General features: G+C 44.2%; 1 protein-coding gene and 1 pseudogene across 3 annotated transcripts in view; both read right to left on the reverse strand.

The window, feature by feature from the left end:
* Positions 1–4,539: 4,539 nt before the first annotated feature.
* Positions 4,540–9,224, reverse strand: LOC136360840 (pre-mRNA-processing factor 6 pseudogene; annotated as a pseudogene).
* Positions 9,225–9,593: 369 nt separating this feature from the next.
* HERC3 (HECT and RLD domain containing E3 ubiquitin protein ligase 3) overlaps positions 9,594–24,346 on the reverse strand; it is a 45,163-nt gene continuing 30,410 nt past the window's right edge. The window contains exons 14-25 of one of the 3 annotated variants that reach the window (XM_066317945.1): positions 23,636–23,799; positions 22,969–23,082; positions 21,685–21,708; positions 21,508–21,597; positions 19,558–19,728; positions 18,785–18,928; positions 17,326–17,492; positions 16,160–16,226; positions 14,934–15,016; positions 12,712–12,895; positions 11,903–12,005; positions 9,594–11,447 (exon numbers count right to left, since the gene is read on the reverse strand). In XM_066317945.1, coding sequence (XP_066174042.1) covers positions 11,239–11,447; positions 11,903–12,005; positions 12,712–12,895; positions 14,934–15,016; positions 16,160–16,226; positions 17,326–17,492; positions 18,785–18,928; positions 19,558–19,728; positions 21,508–21,597; positions 21,685–21,708; positions 22,969–23,082; positions 23,636–23,799 — 1,520 coding nt within the window. In that variant the 3' untranslated portion in view covers positions 9,594–11,238. Of the gene's footprint in view, positions 11,448–11,902; positions 12,006–12,711; positions 12,896–14,933; positions 15,017–16,159; positions 16,227–17,325; positions 17,493–18,784; positions 18,929–19,557; positions 19,729–21,507; positions 21,598–21,684; positions 21,709–22,286; positions 22,600–22,968; positions 23,083–23,635; positions 23,800–24,346 lie in introns of those variants that run through there. The other 2 variants (XM_066317946.1, XM_066317947.1) reach the window with 2 other exon arrangements.

A 24,346-nucleotide genomic window follows, 5' to 3' on the forward strand; every position in this document is an offset into this window, starting at 1 on the left:
TGCCATTCTCAGCTCACAGTTCTTCTCCTCAGACAGTTCTGGGAAGGGAAGGAAAAGCAAACAGCAATAAACCCCTGACACAATCAGCCTTAACCTGCCTCCTCACAAATTAAGCTCATAGATGGAGGAATAAATACTCAGATTTGCAGGAAGCAGCAAACGACTCACAGCTTCATGTAAAATGTGCTAATTTGTGGCACAGCTGAGCACCCACAGGTATTCCCCCTGTCGTTCTGAATTTTCTGCAGCTTTTCTGAAATCCTATTGCCTGGTAGTTTTATTACTACTGCATTGTTTGGTCAGAAGGTGACCTCTGTGTGTGTGTGCTGAGATTCAGCTTGTTTACATTTTCCCTGTATGGGTCCTCATGGAAAAGATCTTATTGTTTACACAGATGCACTTATTTTTCAACCCAAGAATAGGTGGTTGTGTTAAGGAACCTGTCATACCAAGATTGTTTTTGCATAGGAACTTGCAAATTGCTTAAAACTGCACTTAGAAAAGATGTCAGGCTAGCTGTTAATTTAATAGAGCAGGCCTGATTTTATGATGCCTTTCTTTTATAGTTCTTCTACCTGTCACAACATCCCCCTTTTTAATTAATTTTAAAAAGCTCCTATGTCCTGATGTTAAAACAATTTGCATCTTATTAAGGTTATTTCTGGTTATCTATGAAATGCAGGACAAGATGCATCAAAAACTGATTACAATCAAAAAACTTATTAAATCCAATCGTGTCACTGACACAGGGTCTCGCAGCATGAGAAAAATAAAAAGAATGTCCAGTGTCTCTGGGGGAAATTCAGATAAATTGTTTAAAGTCCAAATAGCTGACACTCAGGAGTAAGTCCATCTGCTGGAAATGTTGATCTGTGACATCACAGAATGTCTTTTTGGGAGCCTGGAACAGGGAATAACTGAAGGAGGTTAGTAGGAACACTGTACCACGATGGTGACAAAAGGCTTTTTTTGACAAGTTTCCTCTGTCAGTCTCCAGACACAGCCCTGCTCTGGCACTCCTGCTTTTGCTCTGATTACAAAGGCTGGCTGGTGGTGAAGTCATTTCTCTTCTCACTGGGCCTCATTTTCTCAGATGTAATTGCTGCCTGCTCAGATGAATAGATTGTGAGGTTTTTATCTTCTTTTGTTCGTGTTAGAGCTGGGATTAACACATGGGAGTTGTAGTTTTGTGTTTGGACTCACTGTTTATTAATTTTTATCTATAGTGCAGTCTCACGAGTTGTGAGCAAGTAGCAAGCTAGAAAGCAGAGGTAAAATGGATGGCTCTAATCTCTAACAAGGTTATTTAACCTCTAATCACTCAATAACGAGATGACACCTATACTATTTATAACTTTAAGCCAATAATTGACCACCCAAGGGCCACAACACGGACCTTCTTCAGCCCAATAGAAAAAAAAAACAGCTGAAACCAAGAAGAAGGAGGACTTAGACAATGCCCTAAATCCTCCACATTGTCCCATATATATTACTATATAGTAAACCCCCAAAATCTAAGTTTTTCACCCTGTGAGATCACACAATACTATTCAAACTACACACCCACAACTCCAGTGCAATCGCTCAGTTTCAGAAGCCTGTTCCAAGGCCTCAAGTCAAATGCAGTGCCTTCTTGGGGGTCAGCACCCCTCAGCACAGAAATTTTCAGCCTCCAGGGTTCCAAACATAGATGACTACTTTTAACCTGTTGATGATAAAAACACATGCCTATCTTCTCTTTAAGTTAATGAATCAATTAGGCTTTGCTGTTGCACATTCATTTGGGATCTAGATCTGATGATCTTTTTTCCAAGATTTTAATGTAAATATTGCATTATTCAAAACTATTTGTCTTAATCTTTAATGTACATATTGCATTTGAACATTCTTAAGGCAAGAAATTCTGCTTCTTCATTAAAAAATGAGATGCATGTCTTTTCTTATGAGTATGAAGGGAAGATCAAACCAGAACAATGTATCTACTAAAACCAGAAATTTACAGCACCCAGGACTAATTTAAATACAACAATCAGGAATATTTCAGATAACATACATAATTAATAAAACATGTGAAATTAGGGTAATTAGCAATCTCTGAAAAATGGAATAAAACATTGTCTAAACTTAATAATACTGAAACTTAGCAGACATGGAATTTACAAAATTAACGGAACTCAGCCGTGCTCAACTTAACAGAAGGTAAGAGAGCGTTATATTATTGGACCTTAGCTAAACATAACTGCAAATTAGTACCTTAAAAGTTATAGATACAACAAGATGTGACTCATTCTACTGTGACTAACACAAAAAGAAAATGAAAAAGGGACCAGTCCATAAGAGAAATAACATGATGGTCTGCTGGAGGGATAAAAGTTACAACAAGTGTATCAAACTTATAAGTAATTTAGTTACAAGAAAAATCCATGGCGATTGCAAATTTCATGGAAACAGAAGTTTAGTAAGACTTTTTAGAGTGCAGGGTAACTGAAAGAAGACAATAATGTGTAATTTGGCAGACTGCTGAACAGCTGAGTAGCTTCTTGCCCTTGGATTTTGTGTCATCTGGCAAATTTGTTAACGTTCTTGTTAAAGAAATCAGATTATGTTGAAATCTTTGACAGGTAATCAGGCACTGCATTTACTGCTTTCTGTCTCCAGCAACCGTAAAGCTGTAAAAAATTAGAATTCACTCAGAAAACAAAATTAACTTCAAAACCCCTCTATCACCAGGTTTTCAAGGCGTTCAAACCCAGTGCCTGGTACAGCTTCATTGGGCAGAGGCGGTCAGAGCGCACTCGGCGCTGGGGCAGAGCGGCTGTGCTGCCCGCGGGGAAACGAGAGGAGGGCAAAGAGAGAGAAACCTCCGGCGCTGCCACGCCGCAGCTGCTGTGGGGGAAAGGGAACCACAAACACAGCCACAGGGATGAGATCCCGAACTCGGCCCTGCCCGGTCAGCGGTGGCGGTGAAAGCCGTGCGGACCCGATTTTATAAGGCCTTCCTTTTATAATTCTTCTGCCTGCCACAACACACGATCACAAGAAAGTCAGGAGGTCGGGATAAAAATAGTACACATTAAAAGTGTAGAAAATTGAAGGCAACGTACAAAGAGTCCCAAACATAAAGCTTTCCCCCTCTTGAGTTTGCTTTCTCTATCTGCACTTGGAGGGAGCCATCCCAGACCAACCAGGCACAGGCAGTCACAGCTGTGTAAGAGCACAGTCTCCCAACAACTCTAAACAAATGTTCTTCCTTCAAAAGGGCTTTCAGGGATTGCTGAGTTTTGCCTTGTTACTTTAAACCACCACTGTGCTTAATGAACTCGGACACCTAAAAGAATAAGCTTTACTATATACATTTAAGAATTGAGGAAAAGTTCTCTAAAAACATGCTTTTCAATTTGACAAAATGCTCCAGCTGCTCGGGTTGGAGGAAAACCTCCAAGCTGTGCAGCAGCTTGTTAGCAGAGACCAAACTAAAGGACCTAAAGAAGAGGACTCAGGTCAGACCTTTCACTGTACTGCTGGGCTGCTCCCAAAACTCCACCCATCTCCTTCTAGGACACTCAGGGTATTCCAACAGCAGCAACCCTGGTCTGCTAACAAGGAACCAATATCAGATGGGCCAAACACTAAAGGGGGAATGTCAGAATCCATACAAGCTCTAATTAAAACTTGTGTTTGCAGGGAGGATTCAGGAATCAACACGGAAAAGCCAGCAGAGCCTCATAAGACTGCTCCTGTCTCCTTATGTAACAATGGTCCCATGTCCCACAGAGGCTGATGGCCATGCTGGGGAAAAAAGGAAACAGTTTTTCCTTTTGGGAGAAAGCTCTTTCCTTTCATCCATATCCTGTCTGTCTTGGTTTGAAAGACAAGTGTCTGCTAAGGCAGGCAGGAGCAGAGCAGCTGGGCCAGCAGGCATGAGCAGAAATCCCAGGGTGGTACCCTTGCTGTATGTACCAGAAGCTGTGGAGCTGTGTCTGGAACAGCAGGACATCCTGCCAAACAAGGGCTGCGGGGCTACCATGTAGCGAAAGCTCGGAGCAGCGCCCCAGAAGAAGCTAGGGTGGGGCAGCGGCTCCCAGCAGGGCAGAGAGGGGGGACGCTCGGTATCCCAGGCACCCGAGCAGGTGGTGATAGGTCCCTCTTTTAGTGAGGTAGGTGTTAATAATATCCCAGTTCTCATCTCACAAGCAGAAGCTCACCCCATGGCATAAGAACAGCTCCAGATGGGCTCTGGCAAATTCCCCAAGCAGCAACTCTGACTGTCCTCCTCCGAAGCTAAGAAAGAGAGAGCTAGCAGCTGCCCCAGCTCCGTCCTTTAATCTGCCCAATTCCTGTGGTATCTCTGCCCCTCGGAGAGAAACTCCCAGATAAGAGAAAGGCAACCAGGTGCCCTTCTCCCCTGAGCTTGGCCGCTTGTTTCATTTAAGCACCCAGTTTTTCTGAAGTACCCAGTCATTAGTGGTTTCCTAGCAGGTTATGTGAAGAAAAAAAGTCTGTAAGTAAAAAGGAACAAAAGGGAAGAAACTTAACTGTCCTTTGAAATCTGTGTCACTGAAAGGGCAAATGCACCACGAGCAGGTCAAGTCCTATAGGGTCCTCTGAGACAGCTGAGGCCCACACACTCTAGAAGGTATTTCTCAGCTTGGCTGCCACAAATACAAGAATCTCTCCAATCTTTTTCTGCCAATTCTGTGTCCTTGGGACATCACACCAGAGCTGTCCATGGCGAGGTTTGGCATTCTCACAGCGCTTCCTCATCTCTTCTTGTGCCCCTGCGCTGTGCTGGAGCTCAGATTTGTAAAAGAAGGCCCAAGCATCCCCCAGGTCAGAATGTATCTTTACTATGCAGTGGAACCACTCTCTGGCCTTGGTTATTTTACGCCTGCTCCAGAACAGCTTGGCCACAGCCAGCAGGACACGTGGGTCATGGTCACATTTGACAGCATCCACACTCTTGGTCTTTTGCTGCAGTCATGCTTAAAGGAAAATTGCTTCTGACCACAGAATTCCTGAATGGGAGTGCTCCTGCAGTGCCTTGGCCATCAGAGTGTTAGCAATGTTCTTCAGCCCAGCCCAACTCCAAGCACACAGACTCCAACCAGAGATCTGGATTCTTTGAATTCCTCAGGCAAGACTTTTCCAAGATGGCTCTTGCTCTAGTCAGTTGCCTGACTTTCTCCTCCATCCTGGACAGCAAAAGCCACAGGGGTATGGAATAGGGGAACTTCTTCAACCCTTGATTGTAAGTCTGTGTTTTCTCTAACAGCTCTTTTTGTTCTTTGATTTGTCCCTTCATCATCCACAGTTTGGGGAAGTCCTCATTGTGCTTCAGGGCTTCCTCACAGAGTTCCTGGGCTGCATCAATGTTCCCAAGCATCCATTCTGACTTCACAGACTTCATGAAGGCCCTTTCTGTCGGGGCACTGCTGTGAGCCTTTGCCAGCAGCCTCCTCAGTATTTCATACTCATTGTCCTCCAACTCGAGCCTCAGGGCAGCCAGCCAGATCTCCTTGCTGTTGGGGTTGGCCTGGAAAGCCAGGGCTAAGATGCTTCTGGCTGCTGGCACATCTCCTGCCAGCCACTTGCATTTGGCTCCCATGAGCCACAGCAGCTCTGCTTTAAGACAGTGAGCAACAGCTCTCTGCAAAAGAGCCTCCAAGGATTCTCTGGTCCCATGGTTCTTTTCAAAGTAGGCTGCTTGCAACCACACATTCTTCTTGCTCAGGAAGACCTGCAAGGCATAGGCATAAATGGCTCGGGCACACTCCAGGGCGTTATGAGCAACACAACTGTCTGCATCTTCCATCCAGGTGTGTTTCCAATCTTCTTCCTTGATCCCAATCCCAGCTCTCATGATTGCCTGGCATGTGGCTACACTTCCAGCTTTTATCACATTCCTCAGCATCCTGCATCTACTGCTCCCTGTTGATTTCCACAGTTAGCCCTAAGAGATGTGAAGCAGAGCCGGGAGAGGCAGCTGGGAAGGTGGCCAGGAAAGTGGTGGCAAAAGCTAATTCCCTTCCCCAGGCAGCAGCTCCAACTGTCCTCCTCTGAAGCCAAGAGGGAGGAAAGAGAGCTAGGATCTGCCCCAGCCCTGTCCTTTACCTGCCCAATTCTCATGGTATCTCTGCCCCTCAGAGAGAAACTCCCAGATGAAAAGTACAACAGATGCACTTCTCCCCTGAGTTTGGCCACTTGCCTTGTTTTTTTTAAGTACCCAGTCGTTAGTGCTTCCTAGCAGGATACAGGGGGGGAAAAAAATCTATAAGTAAAAAGAAACAAAAGGAAGGAAACCTAACCCCCTGTGCTAGTTTGAAAGCAAACCAGTGGGAGATCCCACGTCAGAACTACAATTTACTAGGAAAATTAAAATAAGATGCATAGTACAGAAGAAACAACGACAGAGTCAGAATACACACCTGTGACAGACACCCTGTTGGTCAGGATGTTGGTAGCAGTCTGATTAAATGATGGCTGCAGTCCTCCTGGAGTGACAGATGTGGTTCTGTTGATACAATGATCCTGTAGAAGGGTGTTGTTTTCCCCTGAAAGTCCAGTGGTGATGTAGAAGGGTCTGATCTTCCTCTGGGAATCGAGAGGAAAAAGGCTGCTTGTGGTGTTCCAAATCTCAGATTATATCCAGGTAGGCATGCTTGACTCCTCCTCCTGGGTGGAGCATCTCCCCATGGGATGATGTGGTTTTATCAGTCATGCAGAGACTCAATGGCCCATTAACAGAAGATATCTGCCTGGAGGGAGGATGTGTCATGGAAGAGATAAAGAAACACTGCCCCACCTGCTTTTAACAGATGGTAATAGAATACATTTGGTTACATCTTGCATTGCAGCCTAAGACACCCCCAACAGCTGAGTTTTCCCCCAGACATATCTTGATAAATGATACGTAGGGAACATTTTATTTTTAAACTGATGAGATTGTAGCATTTTCTGATGCTTAGTTACTGCTGTTTACATGGCATATTGCTAGAATTTCAGATAGTTTCTATGAAATATAAGTACAGTTATGCACTTTCTAGACTTTATACTTTTGAACTTTGAAAATGAAAAGTTACAAAACCTATTAATGGAGATTATACACAAAAAAACCCCCAAAACAAACCAACCAAAACAAAAACAAACAAAAAAAAACCACCCACACCTAGCCATCTCTTTTTGAACTGTTCAAGTTCTTCCCTGTGGCAAAAATAAAGTAAAACTTCAACTGCCTCATTGTGAAGGGAACTTCTAGAAAAGATTATCAGAGAGAAATTAATCTTGAAATTCCAGTCCTGGAAAGACATGTACTGATGCTGAACTTTGTCCTGGGTTTGCAGATGCTGTGACTCCCCTCTCCCAAACCTGTGCAGGAGGAGGACTCCTGAGTACTAAAATGTTGTCTTTATCTCCCTCAGATGATTCAACTTCCCACTGACCACAAAGAGGCAGAAATTATGTTTGCCCCACCACACCAAGCCAATCCAAGCAACACTTGTGCATTTTGTTTGATGATCTGTCTGTGCCAACATCAATGATTATTGACTGGAGAACATTAAGTAGAAGACTGTGCTTTTTGAAAGGTGTTCTGTACAAAATTGTACTTTATGTGACATAAATAAGATGTTTAGTGTAAGACAATCTCTTTCCATGTCACTAGAACAAAGCTGGCTGCTGTAGGATGGCAGTAAGATCTGTTTGGCTTCCCATTCATACACATGCCTTGGACATGTGTCTGTGTCACCACACTGTAGTATAATAAATCATTAAAATATAAATGCTGGACATGAATGAGTTGTGCACAAAGTAAGATTGCAGGAGTGAAAAACAGAGGGAAAACTTGTCATTCTAACAAGTTGCATTTGGTTTTATTTTGTTTACTCCTGAGTGAACAGTTGAATAATGGATGCTTATGTTAATGGTAGTCAAATTAAAGCATTTTTCTTTTAATCATTCTGCTGCTACATCGGTTGTTATTTTTGGTGTGTTCAAGGTTCAGAGGGCAAGTGCTGCCAGCCATCCTCCAGCCTGAGGAGCCGTCTTTGGAGCTGTTTGCAGGTTAGTATCGACTGCTGATGTCCAGGTGAGAGCTGGGCAACCAGACTGAAATTGTTACAGGTTGAATCAAAAAAAGTATGTCGCAGGGATTCCAGTACCTGGAGAAATACAAAGTAACCCACAAGCGGTAGAAGGGGACTAAATGGGGCAGAGTGGGCCCCTGGTGTAGCGAGCAGGATTCCCTGGGCTCCTCCTGTTTCTCCCTCAGGTGTTCACTAAGGTTTCGGTGCTTTGAGTGCCACAGCATGGTGGTGTCAGAGCGCCTTTGCTAGGTGGGGGAAAACACAGGAATTGGCTCTGAGAGTCCAAAGTGGACAGCCCACCCCCACACACTCACTGCATGTTTTGGTGCCCTACATTTAGAACATTCACAGAAAAAACTCTTGCCTTTGGGGCCTGGAGCGGATTGATATCTCCAGCTCTTGGAGAGGGCAGTCAAATTTTACCAACCTGCCTGGTCACTCACAGCACAGAGTGGAACACCTGCTACAGCTTGTATGGTCAGCAAGTCTATGATCCTTGTGATTCCCTCTGGACACCTGCATGCAGGGAACCGGCTCCTGGAATAATGCATTTGTACATACATCAAACAATATATAGTTTTGTGAATAACTTGGTGTATAGCAAATATTTGAGCTGGCTGAGTGCAGAAGCCAGTAGCAGGGTGGGAGTGGGTGCCTGTCTGAAAAAAAAAAAATTGTTAACAATCCCATTTCTTCAGACTACATTTGGTGCACAAAAACAACTCGGGAATGCATTCCCCATCTAATGACACCTCAGTGACTTGGCTCGGTTCTCTGTTTACATGATTCATGTAAGCAACTTCAAAGTGAATCAGTGGTGTCCCTTTAAGCATAAATGGATAGAAAAACATTATGTGTATGCTTTGTATTTTGTATAAAACAAGAAAATACAGCTATTTTGACTGAAGGTGTTTGGTGACAGCTTCTGTTCCATGTGGGATGTTGCCAAAGATGGCTCAGCTCAATAAAGTGGCTCATAAAGTCCTCAACAGCCCTGGCTCCTCCTGCCTCCTCCTCCGCTTAACAGGGCTGACACTTGCTACTGGAAAAGAGATGTGTGATGTATAAGTATAACTATACACACATTCTGCACTTATATAGTATATAAAACATAAACACACTTACCTCTGTAGTGTAATACATGTTATCTACAAAAATGCAACACACCATATACAAAATATGGACAATATACACTAGATACAGTGTAAGCTAGACCTTGCACAATAATAAAGGTCACACAGTAATGTGCACACATTACATTGTACCTAAGAGGAATCGTGCATATTCCTGTGTCTACATATGATCCATCCACCTAAACATAAATAAAGATGTGCAATATATGTATCTAACCACATATGCATTTATGGAATGACTGAGGGCTGCTCTTGAGTCTTGAGTCCAAGCTCTTCTGTGGAGGACTTCCCTTTGCCTGAGACAGGACAGGGGGAGAGGCAGGGCTGGTGCTGGAGCAGCCTCTCCTTTGCTTCCCAACATGGAAGGGCAGCCACTCCATCAGAATTAAACATCAAATTTATTGCATAATACTGTACTATGTACACACACATCGAAAATAAACATCTGATATAACTGTATATTTGTCTTCAATGCTGCATTAGAAAGAGGCTGGGGGCTCTCCATGTAGCCCACAGCTTGTCTTTAAAAAAACCAAAAACAACCAAAACGAAAAAACCCAGAAGCCTAAAACCTTTTGTTACGAGGTGCAAAGTTCAATACTGTAAATTGAACATGGTGCATAAATACTATGTCCTAATAACAAGTCAATGTCAAAACCACCCTAGGCTTAAAATGAGATTTACATCAAGATCTGAAAAATGGCAGGGGAGAAGGGAGAAAAATCATTCAAGCTTCACTTAATGGGGGAGTGAGACTGAGGAAAAGAGGGCAAAAGTCATACAAGATAGATTTAGGTAGTGATTTTTTTCTACATTTTCAGTCTAATTCACTCAGATTATCCTTCAGGCCCCCTGGCAAAACAGCTGCCAAGTGAGAGGGCTGTTCTCAAACGGCAAAGTCAAGTAAGCCTAACTGCAAAGATCAAACCCATCTCCAGAAAGGGGGCTATCACTCAAATGGGGATCTTCTACTCCTTTCTTTGACCTGACCTGATGAGACTGGAGAGATTGTACATACCTCCCACACTCACACACCCCTGCACTCGCACATCCACACACACAGCTCCTCTGGACAAAGGTGGCAGCAGTAAAAGCAGCCACCTCACCTTGTAATGGAATAACAGGGCTGTTGGGATGGAAAAAGAGGGCTGCCCACCCCCCCCAGACTGCAGACTCGCCAGGACAGGAACACAACGCAAAGGGAGGCATTTAGAGAAACCTGCTATTATAGGTAGGGTTTGTCCTTCCACAAGCCTGAACACAAACCCCACTCCAGAGGGATTCTGAGGTTTTGAAAAGCTTGAAAACAAAGTTAAGACAAGTGAGGAAAAACAAGCCAACCTCTGTAAACTACCATATTTTCCATGAGACATCCTGGTGCAAAAAAGACAGAACATCGCTAATGCACCACTCTGGGGTCACAAATGTCATCCCAGCCCAGGACCATCCACCAAGGGGTGAAGGGCAGAGGAGATATTTCCAATCGAAGCAAGCAAGAACCAGCTTGCATTTAAAAAGGGAGGAAAAAAGGGTGGGGGGAAATCACAGCTTTTCAAAGAGGAGATCGCTATTTAATCCTCAGTTTCCACTATACCCTAAATGCGAGGGACACCAAAATATTTCAACTGAATTAAAAGGAGAGGTAAGAGTGGGTGTGTATGGGGGTAATAAAAGCAAACTACAAGGAATTACAGGAGGGCAGTGATGTCGAGTTGGAGGGGAAACAACAGAAATGCCCACTGAACTGGTTTTGTCCAGCAGATGAAAAAATTCAAAGCAAGAGCCTCTCCCTGCTGAAGCCCCACAGAATGCTTGCAGCATCAGGCTGAGACTGCATCATCTCTATTATTATTATTATTATTTATATTTACCCAGCCCCCCCCCGCAAAAAAAAAAAAAAAAAAAAAAAAAAAAAAAGAAAAAAAAAAAAAGAAAAAAAGTTCAGCTCTATTCCCTTACAAAAATAAAGCCCAAGCCCATGGTTCTCTTGCTTAGCACCCAGGAGTCAGTGCTGGCCCCGGGGGTCAGGCCAGGCTGAAGCCCTCGTAGTGGTCGATGGCCTGCACGAGGCGGGCGCTGAGGATCTCCTTGCTGCTGTACTTGGGCAGGTCCAGCAGGTTGTAGCAGGTGTGAGCCACGGGCAGGTACTGCTCCCCACTGGGCGTCGACTGGATGATGATGCGCAGGCTGGACATGCCGTAGATGGGAATGCGGTCGCTGCCCGTCAGGAACACTGCGAGGAGCACAAGGAAGGCTGGGCAGCTGGGACAGGTGAGGGACCTCCCACTGGGGCTGCACCCACGGGCAAAGTTGAGCCCCATCTGCCTGGAGGGGCTGAAACCCTGACTGGACTCCATGGCTGGCTCCCAGAGGAGCCTGCAGCACAGCAAGGCCAGTGCCAGGCAAGAACACTGGCCTTTATCTTTCCAGCAGTCACAGGATCTGAGTGGCTGAGGCTGAAGGGACCTCTGGAGGTCCTTGGGGCCAACCCCCTGCTCTAGCAGGGCCACCTAGAGCCAGCTACCCAGGACAAAAGGAAGCAAACCACAAGAGAAGGAAACCCCAGCTCTGACTAGTAGGTATTATTACTCATGCTGGATCACCCCGCCTAATGCAATGAAGCTCTGCAGCCAGTCCCACCCTAGTCTTTCAGTTCCAGGAGATGCTGCACCACTGCAAGATACTTACAGAGAAATTTCTTCTTCTTTTCCAAGGGAAATGCATGGAAGGTCTCCCAGAACATTCTCACAGTTGGATGTGTGGCAGTGTAGTCTCCCTTATAGACAGCGCTCTATTAAAACCAAAACACCGTGTTTTCAGTTGGTACTAGAAAACAAAGACTAAGCAGAACCCAGACCTGATCTTTTCTGTATTCTGTATCACATCAGTGCCTGACAGCTTTGAAAGGGAACACAGGACGGGTGATGGGCAACAGCATGGCTCAAAGACCTGGCAAGGGCCCTCCTGGCAATGTGAGAAGACATTAGCCTTCTGCTTTTCAGCTAATTACAAGTGTGGAGAGCAATTCTGGAGTGCCTGTTCAAAGGCTGAACTCCTGAACAGGATCACACACTCTGCACTGTGAGTGACTTGCTGATCTAAAGATTTTGAGAGGATACAACCCTTTCTGGGTGTCCAGACTGCCCTCTGAACCCTTGTGTAGTTTTTGCCCTTGTGCAATGGAATTTTACTATAGGTGAAGACCCTTTGTCTCTTCCCTTCAGTGATAGATTTCATCCCTAAAAAAGCAGATGGAAGTCCTTCTGCCTGTCCTTCCTCATCCCGAATTTCCTCCCTGAGCTTTAGCTGTAGCAGGCCAGCACAGTGAGAAACTTTTCATGTGAGTGACAGCAAGGTGTACAAGGAGCACACAAAAAAAGAAAATGCATCGTGGCTTATCCCATCTCCTGACACAGACTAATGCTCATCTCATTCAACTGCACAATCCTGGCACTTGTGTAAAAAAAAAAAAAAAAAGTACAAGAGGGAAGCTTTACCTCCTCCAGTTCCTCCCAGTTGTAATTACTGTTTCCAACTATCATGGCCCTGAGCTCTGTGGGCTGGAAAAGTTCCAGGACCTTCCCACCACACACTTTCAGGAAGCCAGTAGAAAAGGCCGTGTACCACTCCTGGATGGAGACGTTGAAGATGTAATTTACGTAGGCTTCAACAAATTCTTCCCTAATGCATTGAGAGAAAGCAGGCAAAGGAAAGCACTTTTAATCATACATGTCTAAGCAGCAGCCCTGCCAAGTTCTCCTGTTTCTGCCTGTAAAGTGTTTTGTAACCACAAGTCTCCAGCAGGCTCAACCCATTGCCCTCCTCTCACCAAGTGACTGCAATGTGAACAGGGTGTTCAGGAACAAGTGCCACCATGTGTCTGCTTATTCCCTGGCAGAGGTGACATGGGAGGTCCCCCAGGTTCTCTACCATCAGTAAAGATTTTAGGTTAGAGCTGGAGGAAATATTCTGGCCTTTTGGTAGAGGAGTTCTCACTGCATACACTGTGCAAAAGCAGCGAGGGAAAGGTGAGGAAGTAAACAGGAAATAAGACTAACATAAATGAACACCTGAAGTAAGAAATCATGTACCAAAGGGGGAGTTATTTTCCAGTGCATTGGTTTTATTGTCATTTTCCCCACAGTCACCTGAGCATTAGGGAAATTCAAGCTGATTAAGCACTTAACTGTTGCTTAATTCCTCTCGGGCTGTTTCGGTCATGAACCCAGCATCAAGAGCATTTTATGAACTCCAAAGGAGAAAGGGAAAATGCAGGCATTTCCTACTCTGCACCTGTCAGTTACAGCAATCCTGTGCACTCCCCGGTTCCCAATGAACTCTCCTCACAGGGGAAGGGCAGTGCTACAGACATGCACACAGCAAACCCTTCAGGGTGGCAAATTGGACCCTGGTGTCTAAGTGTAGAGGTGGAGGAAGTCATTAAGCACTGTAAGGTAAATTGACAGTCATGTCTAGACTTGGATTTAGAGGTTAGCTGGAGTTCAAAACTCCAGTCAGGATAAAGCAATTGAATTTTGGAATGTTAAGCTGGTGGAACTACTTCTCCTAAAGGATTTTCTTCCCTTGTTTCCTATCCTGACTTAATGAACAGTTCCAGTAGTTAACCCTGGTGCTCTTCCCAAGTGTTCTCAGCTAAAATCTTTGTTCCTTTGTACTGGATGGCATACAGTAAAAAAAAAAAAAAAAAAAAAAAAAAAAAAAAAAAAAAAAAAAAAAAAAAGGCAGGTTTCTTTTGAATACGTATATATTGTATATGCCCAACCTAAAAACCTAAAGGGTTCCACCCCTTGTGGGCTTTGCATGGAGACAGCTCTTTAGCTGTGTAATTGCACCATTTTCAGCAGTAGTACGGTAGGTAAGAAGTAACACAGACAAAGCTTTTGCTATAGCAATGGCCTCAGACACATTCAAACCCCTTTTAAATAATCAGATTAATAGGAAATTACTTCATCTCCAGCCTTGCCAGCAAGGTCTTCAGCAATCCTAGCACAAGCCCCTAACCATGCTGCTGAGTAGTCACTGGATCACAATGTTTTGCCAGCAGAGAAAGAATGTGAACACTGGTTCAAGTAAAAAAGGCATTTGTAGAAATCCAATTACAAGATTATGGGAAGAAAATAGTTTAGCACTCGGACAAAAAAAAAAAAAAAAAAAAAAAAAAAAAGAAAAAAAGGCAGGGGAATGGTAGCTGTGCTAGTAATAACTCTGGGCTGCTCAGTCAAATGGAAATGGATCCAAGTACAGCAGGTCCTTCTGGCTGGGATCAGGGACGGGAGTCAGGCCATGCTCAGAGGAAAGTTTCCGGCTCCAGAACCAGGAGTACAGACAAGTCTGCCAGGCTCAGTTTTGTTGGTCACAAACAGTTCCTCCCTGAGTCACCAGGGGTATTAACCAGGGCCAAAAATCATGCCTCCAATATCAACTTAAAATGAGAAAACTACCAAGGGTCTATACAGAGACCTTTTCTAGGGAAGATGTCAATCCAAGTGCATGGGACCTTTTCCAAACATTGGAGGAAAGATGATGAAAACCTGATTTTTGTTCAAGTGCCACTAGTGCCCAGTAACTTTTGAGCAACTGGTCTTAAAATTTGTTCTGAGTGACTGCTAATTACCCCCCTATTTCCCTTCAGCCAGGGTTTCTGTGGCACATGACTTCACCACAAGCACAAGTCCATCCCCACAGGTGCCCCACTTGCCTGTTGTCCTTCTGCACCAGGATTTTATCTCCATCTTCAACCAGGTTCTTCTGCTCTGTCACACCATAGCTTTCCCTGCAGATCTGTACAAAAACAGGAAATTAATTTTACAAGAGGCATTTTCCAGGGCACATGCCCCCAGGAAAGACAGAGTCCTCTTAGACTTAGACAGCTGAGGACTGGTGTATAAAGGGTGGGCCAGAGAAAATGGTATGTGCAGAAACTTCTGTTCTCTGCTCCAAGTACCCTCTGTGCTTCACCCTCCTCCATCACCTACATTTGCTACAGGACTGCTATTAAGTTGAAATGTGAACTTAGAAAGGAATAAAAATTATTTTAGGCAAATTTCCCGGGAAAAAAAAAAAACCCCAAGAGATTGATAACTAAAAACCTTTTTTCAATTATATCCACAAGTTTTGGCAACAAAAAGGACTCCCTTTTTTAACAGAAACTCGGTTAATTCATTCTCTCTCCCTGAAAGAATAAATGACACAGACATTTTCCTGCTTTTGCCAGCCTAGGATGGCACCAGTACAAACCTACACTCTGTATACTAACTGGCTACCTGAAAAAAATGCAAAAGGCTCAATTTTCAAGTTGCTATAGACATAAGAGGCTCTCATACATGAAAAAGAACTTGGAGCAAAGTAACTTCTGTTACTTTAAAGGTATCCTTTCTTTACAGCCTGCATTACTGTCACTATGGCTTTCACCGCCTCATCCCAAATTACAGCTCTGTCCTGCAGGAGATACAATCAGATGCAGATCTGACTCACTCCAGAGGTAAATTTGATCTAAGAGTGTTTATGTGCTCTCATTCATGCACCAAGGAAATAGGCACCACTCTCCTTGCTCAGCAAGGTTTGTCACAGTGTGGAGCACTTTATGGTACATTGCGTTTACCCCAGGCCAGGCCTTGGACAGAGAGTCAAAAAATGACCCAGACCAAGATGAGCCCATCACTCACAACCTGTTAGAGCATCAGGTCTTTAAACAGTGACAACAAGGCTGTTCTGAAAACCACTCAGCTTAATCTACTTACTAGATCAGTGTTTAGGACCGCTTACATACAAAAGAAGAAGGGAGCTGTCAGCAAAGAACATTTTAACATTAGCATGGGCTATGCGCTGTAGGCATTTGGAATAAGCCAGAATACACATGAAAATATAGATGGGCTTCTACTGTACCACAGTCATCAGAGAGTCGGTATGTCAAATGTGTCTTACTGTAAAATTCAAACAGAATGTCTCCTCCACATCTTCCCCAGGGTAATCTAAAAGTTGCTGGAGACTCCTAAATAACAAGTAGGGAAAGAAATGAAAAAAGGAATAATCAGAGATTTTTAAAGCCATACCTCTAACAAGGAAAACAAATTCAGCAGAAGTAAACAGCATCATACATCTGGGTAGTAGGATTGCAAGAGAGAATCTGAATCACCTGAAGCAGTAAGAAAGAAATACCCCTCAAATAAAGAGATGCTTTCTTAGTAGTAGTATAAATGCCAGTCCACAGAAACTATCAATGCAGTCTATGCCTACCTAGTTAATGGATCATCTTAACGATCCTGGCTTTGGAACAGAATAACACTTCTGAAGTTCTAATTCTATGTCATCACCACACGAAGGTCTGAGGGAGTGGAGGAAGAGACAGAGGTGGACTGTATCTCTATGCTCATCATACAGGAAATACCCTGCTACCCCCAAAATCCTGCTGCTGACTTCCTGGCATTTCACCTCATTACTGATAAATACAGCTGTCACTTTGTGTAGACAAATCAGATGGCAACTCAGAAAGAGAAACAGGACGAGCAGACAGACAGTGGGATCTTAACTTCCCAGTGGCAGGGGGAACCAGTATTCCTATGCAATTTGGTAGAAAATATCCGATACACCACTTGGAAAAAGTAATTCTTTCACTCCACTCAACATCTTCCTGCCATGGGAGCAGGTCAAAGCTGCTCTGGGCTCATGGATGGGATGATTCACAGTGCTACACACAGTTCCCTGCTTGCTAGTGTGAGCCTGGCTCAAGGGGAAAGGCTGAGGCTGGGATCTGGGAGCATGCACACAACCACACAGGGCAGGGACAGGCTTCCACTCCTGTTCTCAAAGAGAGGTGTGGGAGGTGTCTTTTGGCTGTGCTGGTACCCAGTTCCTGGGGGTCAGGAGGGTGGGAGCCTAAGCAGACGGATCCAACAGCCTGTGGGGGAGAAGTACCACACAAAATTCACCACCAGCTCGTATGTTTTGCTAGGATCAGTCACCCAAATTAATCAGTCACTCAAAAGGACCAGGAGGTGTTTTATTCATCAGCTTTTACCTAGTTTGGCACTTCCTGTTCTTAGCTGGATGGTCTACCTTCCCAGAAAAGCTGCAAATTTTGATTTCCATACCTTCCTTCCGTAGGGGACAGCTCCTTCAAATCCTCTAGGCAGGGCTTCACATTCAAGAGTTTTTTGTACAGAGCCAAGGGGAAGTGAAGGTCTACCACTGTGAAATTGTAGATTGCAAGACCACATATGATGCCAATCAAGTGAAACCAGTTGTGTTCTACAAAACACTGCAAAACCACACAGAGAAATCCTGATGAGACACACTGTCACTGGTGCAATCCACAGTACACTTTCCTCCATGCACTAAGAAGCCAGACCCCGTTTTTCCTACTGGGATGAAGTCAGAGAGCTCCCATCAGGTGCCGCTTTGGCTATAAATTTCTTGCTGGTGCGTGGAACAGAAATGAAACTTCAAAAACCATGCTCTATTACTTCTGTAAGCCATGACTGCTGTGGAAACAGCAGCTTTCCATCTCACCTGTCTTTTTATTCCTTTTTAAATTCCTCTATGTTCAGACACTAACAGTGCTTCAGTGTTTACTGTACTTCAAGAAAATGTGTTAACAATCCCCTCCCTATTACCCATTCTATTTTCTATTAAAAGCTTTTTCACCAGCACAGCTCCCCCCAGGCAGATACACCAGCAGAGGTGCTAGCTAGCACAGGCCTCCTTTTCTTCACACACTGACTCTCACACTGCTGTGTCAGTCACAGACTGGCTGCCCACGTTTGTTAAATGCTCCAAATGCACGACTCATTTTCAGTGCTGACACTGACCTCACTCCTGGTGCCAAAAGACTTGTTTTATAGCACTGACATTTGAAGTGCATGCTCTGTAATACTCTTTACAAGTTCCAAAAGGTACCAGGCCACTTCCTTCCTTGTAACCCCCCCTAGCAGGACAGCCACACCTTAAGGGAAGACTGGCAATGTCATTTCCTGCCTTGCTACCTATGGAGGTGAAGAAAAGGACATAAACCACCATCTCCAGTCGTCTGACAGGTACTGATCTTGCACGCCACACTCTCCCAAAACCAACCTTCCCCTACAAGCCATGTTTCTTGCTGTTTAAGAGCTTCCTCACATAAAGCATTAACAACTTCAGATCCCGAAGGTGATAGTGATGCATGACTAAGTGGATTGGCTGCAATTATGTGAATAGCAAGGGAGGTACAGAACTCTAATGCCATTACCACCTAAACCTCTCATTCTGTAAAACAGCACATGACCATCACATTCATGATAATAACAGTTCTATTACCTGTCACCTGACCCTTAATACAAGTTCTACTATGGGATAAGCATAAAGACAGAGAGCCAACTGTTTAACAGGCACATGCATCACCATTCTACTAGGGTTAACAGACCTATTTACACTAAATGAAAATAGAGTTCACGTTGTATCACGAGTAGAAAATGTGAGGAAGAACGTTTCTTTCCCACAGTCTGCAACTAACTTCCTTGTCAATTAAATGCAGCATATTATTCCAACCTGCATGTATAGAGGGCAAGGGCATACCGTGTCTGAAAACCACAGCAGGTTTGACTCTGGGTAGTAAGTGAACATGCCATAGATAGGGTTGAGTAGTTCTTTTAACAGCAGGAGGAAAAATTCCTTTGTCACTCCTCCAGCATCAACAGCTTCCTCACCATCAAAGATGACCTGTAGAAAAAGCAGATCAGTGACAGGGACGCAGAGCTAAGACAGAGGGAATCACGCCTCTCTCTAACTGAGAGCCATGCAAAGCAATTTGTCCAACATGCCCAAACCCACAGCAACCCACGAGCTCATTTCAGTGCTCTGCCTGCAGGGACAGAAAGGGAACAGGGGTGGCAAATTAGGTATTCTGAGAACATTTAAATCCTCATGCAAATCATAAATAACCACCTGCCATCCCAACAATCAAAGCAGCAGCATGACAGCAGCTACTGCAGATTGTGGCAATCTCTCAGAGATGAAACACATCCTATTGTAAACTATTGCTCCTGCAGAAGGGCGAAACACAGACTGCGTAACATCACAAAATGCTTCCTCCCCTGGCCCTTGTACACTCAACACACCAGGAGAAGAGAGCAAACCCTGTGGTTGCCTTCTTGTAAACTATCCACTATCAAAGCACTGCAGGAGTCAGAAAACAGACTCAGTCCTTGCACTGACCAGACCACATGCTCCTTGTGTGCAACACCTATGGAGAAGTTACTGCACACTGGTGAAATGGTAATGTCAATGGCTCAAAGGCTGCAGAAATGTTTGCTAAATGAGAGAGAGCTAAAGATATGGGGGAAACTTACTTTGAGAGGTTTTTTCAAATCAATGTCTGAATGGATGCTCAACTCCCTTAAAGCATCACCAACTAAGTTACTCCTGCGAACGTGAAGTACCAGGAAAGGGCTTCTGGCCAGCAGAGGCTCCAGGGTGAGAAGCATGAAGACATTCTGCAAATTTGCACCATTTATTGCAACCTGTAAATAAAAGAGAAGTGAAAAGCAGCCACAGCTCAGCTTCTTTCTTCTTATCAATGGAAAACAGTTAGCAACTACATGCCTGGTGTTCCTTTCTGTCTTTTTGGTTTCTCCAGGGTCCAAGAACCCATAAGAATTCCATGCTCCCTCTGTACTCTGTGTGTGCCTGTATGCCCTGTTCCCCCACTTCCCACACCAACACTTTTAGTCCACTGATCAATTCATCACTCCTATTCAGCTCCTATTTGAGCAAGAGAGATTAAATCCCTGATTTTTTTTTTTTTTTTTTTTTTTTTTTTTTTACACATTAGGCAGGTGGGTGGGGAGAAGAGGCCTTATTCATGCTCTTACAGAGTCAAGAAACTCAGTGTGAACACACTCAGGTAAGTGTGAGTCCAGGACGGAAAACAAATGCTACAAATATACCAAGCAAGGAGCCAGCTGACAAATCCATTTGGGAAGGCACCAGGGATCCCATCACATACAATTCAAAGCCCTCATCCACACAAATTTTCTGGAGTTGGACAAGGCACAAAGCCCAGTCTAAGCTTTGGCTGCACTTAGGTTATTTCTTCTCATGTGTTGTCCACAGCAAATGGCAAATTCACATTTAAAAATTCAATTTAAAAGTCAGTTAAATCAGAGACAGATACCCACCAGAGACCAGGCTTCCTCTGTTCCAACACTCAGAGAACTAACTACTGGTTTCTCTAACAACCTAAGTGATGGTCTTGCTAAAGATCCTGTCTCCCAGGACAACAAAACCTGTACCAGTCTGCTGTTCTGCCAAGGTAAGGCCAATATCTCCTCTCAGCAGTGCACTGCTGACAAACTGGGCAGCTGAAAACATGCAAGAGGCTGACAAAATGAGAGCAGGTGACTGCACCATCTGAGCATAGGCCAAGCCTCTTCTGCCTTGCTGCAGGCTGTGTGTTCAAGCTGCCACAGAAAAGCCAGGAGATGGGTATTACATGGAACTAGCACCATGGTCACAAGTGGCTCCTTCAGTTTTCCACCCTGAAGGAACCAAGGACCTCAGCAAATTTATTTCCCAAAGGATGGGACTAGTCCCAGACTAGCTGCACTGGATGAGGGGGCAGTGCCCAACGCCTTGCCTGTCTCAGGAGGCAGCTGTGTGAGCAGTGCCTGGCACTGGGACATTGACATTGGCACAGAGGCCAGCTGTCCTTGTCACAGCCTGGCTGTGAGCTGGCTTGGCTGCCACCTACAGGGTGCTGGAGCTGGACACGTGCAGTCAGCACACTCCTGTGAAGTGCCCCTGACTACAGCTGGGTGGGTGGGCTGATGGCAACAGCTGCTGCCTGCAGCCACAAACAGCATCAGGAGCTGGTCTGCAACACTCACCTCACTAGCAGAAGGAACAACCACTCCTGCAGCAGGCAGAAATTTTGAAAACAAGTGTCCACTTACTTGAACAGTCGTCTACTTATCCAGTCTAACAGCTCCTCACCTTGCTCCTTATCCTTGGATTATCATAAATACGTAACTACTCCTTCCCTATACAGTTTAAATTTCCATCACATGCACATCTGGCAGTTCTGATGTTGCCAGAAAAACATTTTGAAAGGAAAGACACCAAGCACTGGCTCTGCAATATCCAGGACAAAGAAGTTCTCCAGCTACACTCCTCTCCTGTATCATGGAAAACAAAGTGTTGCATACACCAGCTCCCAGTTAACATCCTTTCCCTGCAGGCACCATTGCAAAAGGCAGAGAAAAAAAAAGTGTGTCAGAAAAATTGGAAGAGAGAATGATTACCTGCATCTGTAATTCTGCATCTGTCTGTAGCATCTTGGTCTTAGCTTGAGCATCGAAGATGAAAGGGTAAGAGCAGAGAGTCACAGCGTCCTGCAAGAAAGGCAGGCAAGATTTGTTCCTATGCACAGCTTCCAGAGCATTTCTTTAAATAAGAGTCTTGAGAAACAATTTTCTTACCTGCATGATGGATGGCCTTACTTTCTGTGAAAGAAAAGAGAAGTATGAAAATCTTTTATTCTTTCAATTTTTTGTCTTGTGGGTTTTTTGGATGGATTAGTCCAAAGGTGACCTAAAGTAAATTTTCCTCCTTTGGGATCAACAACCCATTTTTCTTTCTCTTAAAGAAAAGCATGGGAACGTCCTTCTCAAGAAACTGCACATGGCTAATTCAAAACACAAACATCAAACATTACTAAGAGGACTGACTGGCATAGAATCCTGTGTTAGTCTGCCATGGGTGAAACTCGCTCTTATGAAGAGTGACAGTGGTAGAAACCACATGAAACAACAGGAGAGACCATAAGGCCCCTACCTGGTGATGTAAGAACACCCCTGCAATGCAAATTACTTGTAATTAGCCATATTGACACATTTTTAGCTATCCCTTACATAAATTTAAGTCAGTACTTTATTGTTCTGCTCACTAAAGGTAAGCACACAGCAGGACTATTTAAATGATGGAAAGTAGAGGATGGGGACACAGCACACACAACACTTACAAAACCCATGAAAGCACACACAGAAGTTATTGCTACAGTCAGGTTTTACTCTTTGCAGATGTTTTTTGGTGTTTTTTTTTTTTTTTTTTACACTTGGGATTCCTTTCCTTGCTATAATTAAACAATCTCACTGGGTTCCCACACAGCATATTTCAGCCCTCAGTTTGTTTATCTCCTTTCTTACAGATGGGAAAGTGAGACATAAAAGAGGTGAAGGGTCTTACCCAAGATCACCCAGCAGGTTACTGGAAGAGCCAGGAATAGAACCCACATCTCTTGAGGCTTGGTTCAGTCCCCTAGCCAGAACGCCACACTGCCTCCTCTTACAGAGCAACATTTTAACATCACTGGCTACATTATTCACAATACCTGCCTAAACAGCAGAAGTAAAGGGCAAAAATTATAATTTTAGAATATAGGACTTGGCTCCTGAGGTGTTGATTACATTAAAAGGATCCAGTGACTGAATTAATCCCCCTGTGTAAAGACTGAATGAAATTCACATGGATAACCACAGAGACTGTTGCAAGCTTTGGTTAAATATTGTTAGCTTCAACTCTTTCGACAGCCTTTTAAAGTCAATTTTGTAAAGCCACCGAGCACTCAGATCTGAGATATTTAACATATAGAAGCTCCTATGCTGAATACATTACACTCTCATTAAGGATATTGGAAATACAGATCTACAGCCAGAGACACAAACATGGACAGCTATTTCATGACTATACATAAAACCTCTTACCATTCCAGCCTGGTGCAAAAACCACATGAGATAATCCTCCTGAATGTCCACCAAGCTGGAAATCTCAGGGATATAAAACTTATCATATTCCACGTGTTTAACCTTCTGATTCACCTAGTGAAGAAAACAGATGGAAATATTCAACATATTTTAATGTATTTTCATAATTTTTCAGGTTTGCTCCCATAAATTTGGTTATAGCAGTTTGCAACGAGAGGACCCAGAAAGTTTTGCAAACAATACACAATCTCTTATACTTTGGTACAAACTAAGAAAATCAAACAAAACTCTTTGTAACTTTAGTTCCCTCTCTTCCTCACCCCGACCACTCAGCAACAGCAGAGTGAGAGCAGAGGCAGCCAGGTGTTTGTGATGCCACAGCACATGGCCCAGCAGCAGCCTTCTTTAGGGTGACTTTATTTCTAGTCTTGGACACAGGACTAAGCAATCTTCAGGATCCTTGGACTTTGGAAAGCCACTAACATCTTCCCCACGTTGTGACTGGATGGACAAATACACTCAATACACCAGGAGAGGAGAGCAAACCCTGTGCTTATCTTCTTGTGAACTACCCACTACCAAAGCCCAGTGACACAGCTCACGACTGGCAAAGGGCAGACAAGACTGAATGATCCTGAGCCAACACAGGCCCAGGCTTTCCTCTCACCTTGTGGAGTTTCTCCAGAAGCCTGAGAGCAGCTGTAATGTAGCTGCTGAACAGGACTGGGATCAGCAGCGTCTTCCTTCCACTGAGGAGATAAACCACTGCACCTTTATAGAGGTCCACAAGCCTGAGGAAGTATCTTGGGCACACCTGAGACCACCAATTATCTGGAAAGCAGAGGACATCGATGTAAAATTAATCAAAGGCCAGAGCATCCCCTAAATAAGAGGTTACAACTGAAAAAAAGGGGAATACACATGAAGACTCTTTCAAAAAACTTCCCTATTCCTGCCCTAGCTATAGCAACAGGAAAGTGAGGCAGAGTCATCTAAAGACCAGAAACTGAAAAGCTCCTCCCTTTCCACTCTCATCCAGCCACACCAGTCACTACCCAGCCCAAATCCTGATCAGGGTGAGAGTCTGAATTTAGTTTTCCAGTCTTCAGTTCAAGACACTGTTTCAAGCACCTGGCATGCAGGATACTGTGATCTTGTGGGGTCTGTCTCTCAGGGGTGACAAGGAAAGAACTGCCTGGGCAATTCTTTGTGGCACCACATACTCTTCCAGCAGGTGTCAGAGCATGTCTCCTGGCACATCTGCACTAAAGGATTAACTCCCCCTCTTTAGAGAGGCTGGTTTCTTTCTTACCCAGGACAGGTAACCCTTACTTTCCCCTGCAGGGACCCTGACTATCAGCTTCTTTCCTAGAACCAA

This window comes from Sylvia atricapilla, chromosome 4 (genome assembly GCF_009819655.1).
Source record: "Sylvia atricapilla isolate bSylAtr1 chromosome 4, bSylAtr1.pri, whole genome shotgun sequence".
NCBI lineage: Eukaryota > Metazoa > Chordata > Aves > Passeriformes > Sylviidae > Sylvia > Sylvia atricapilla.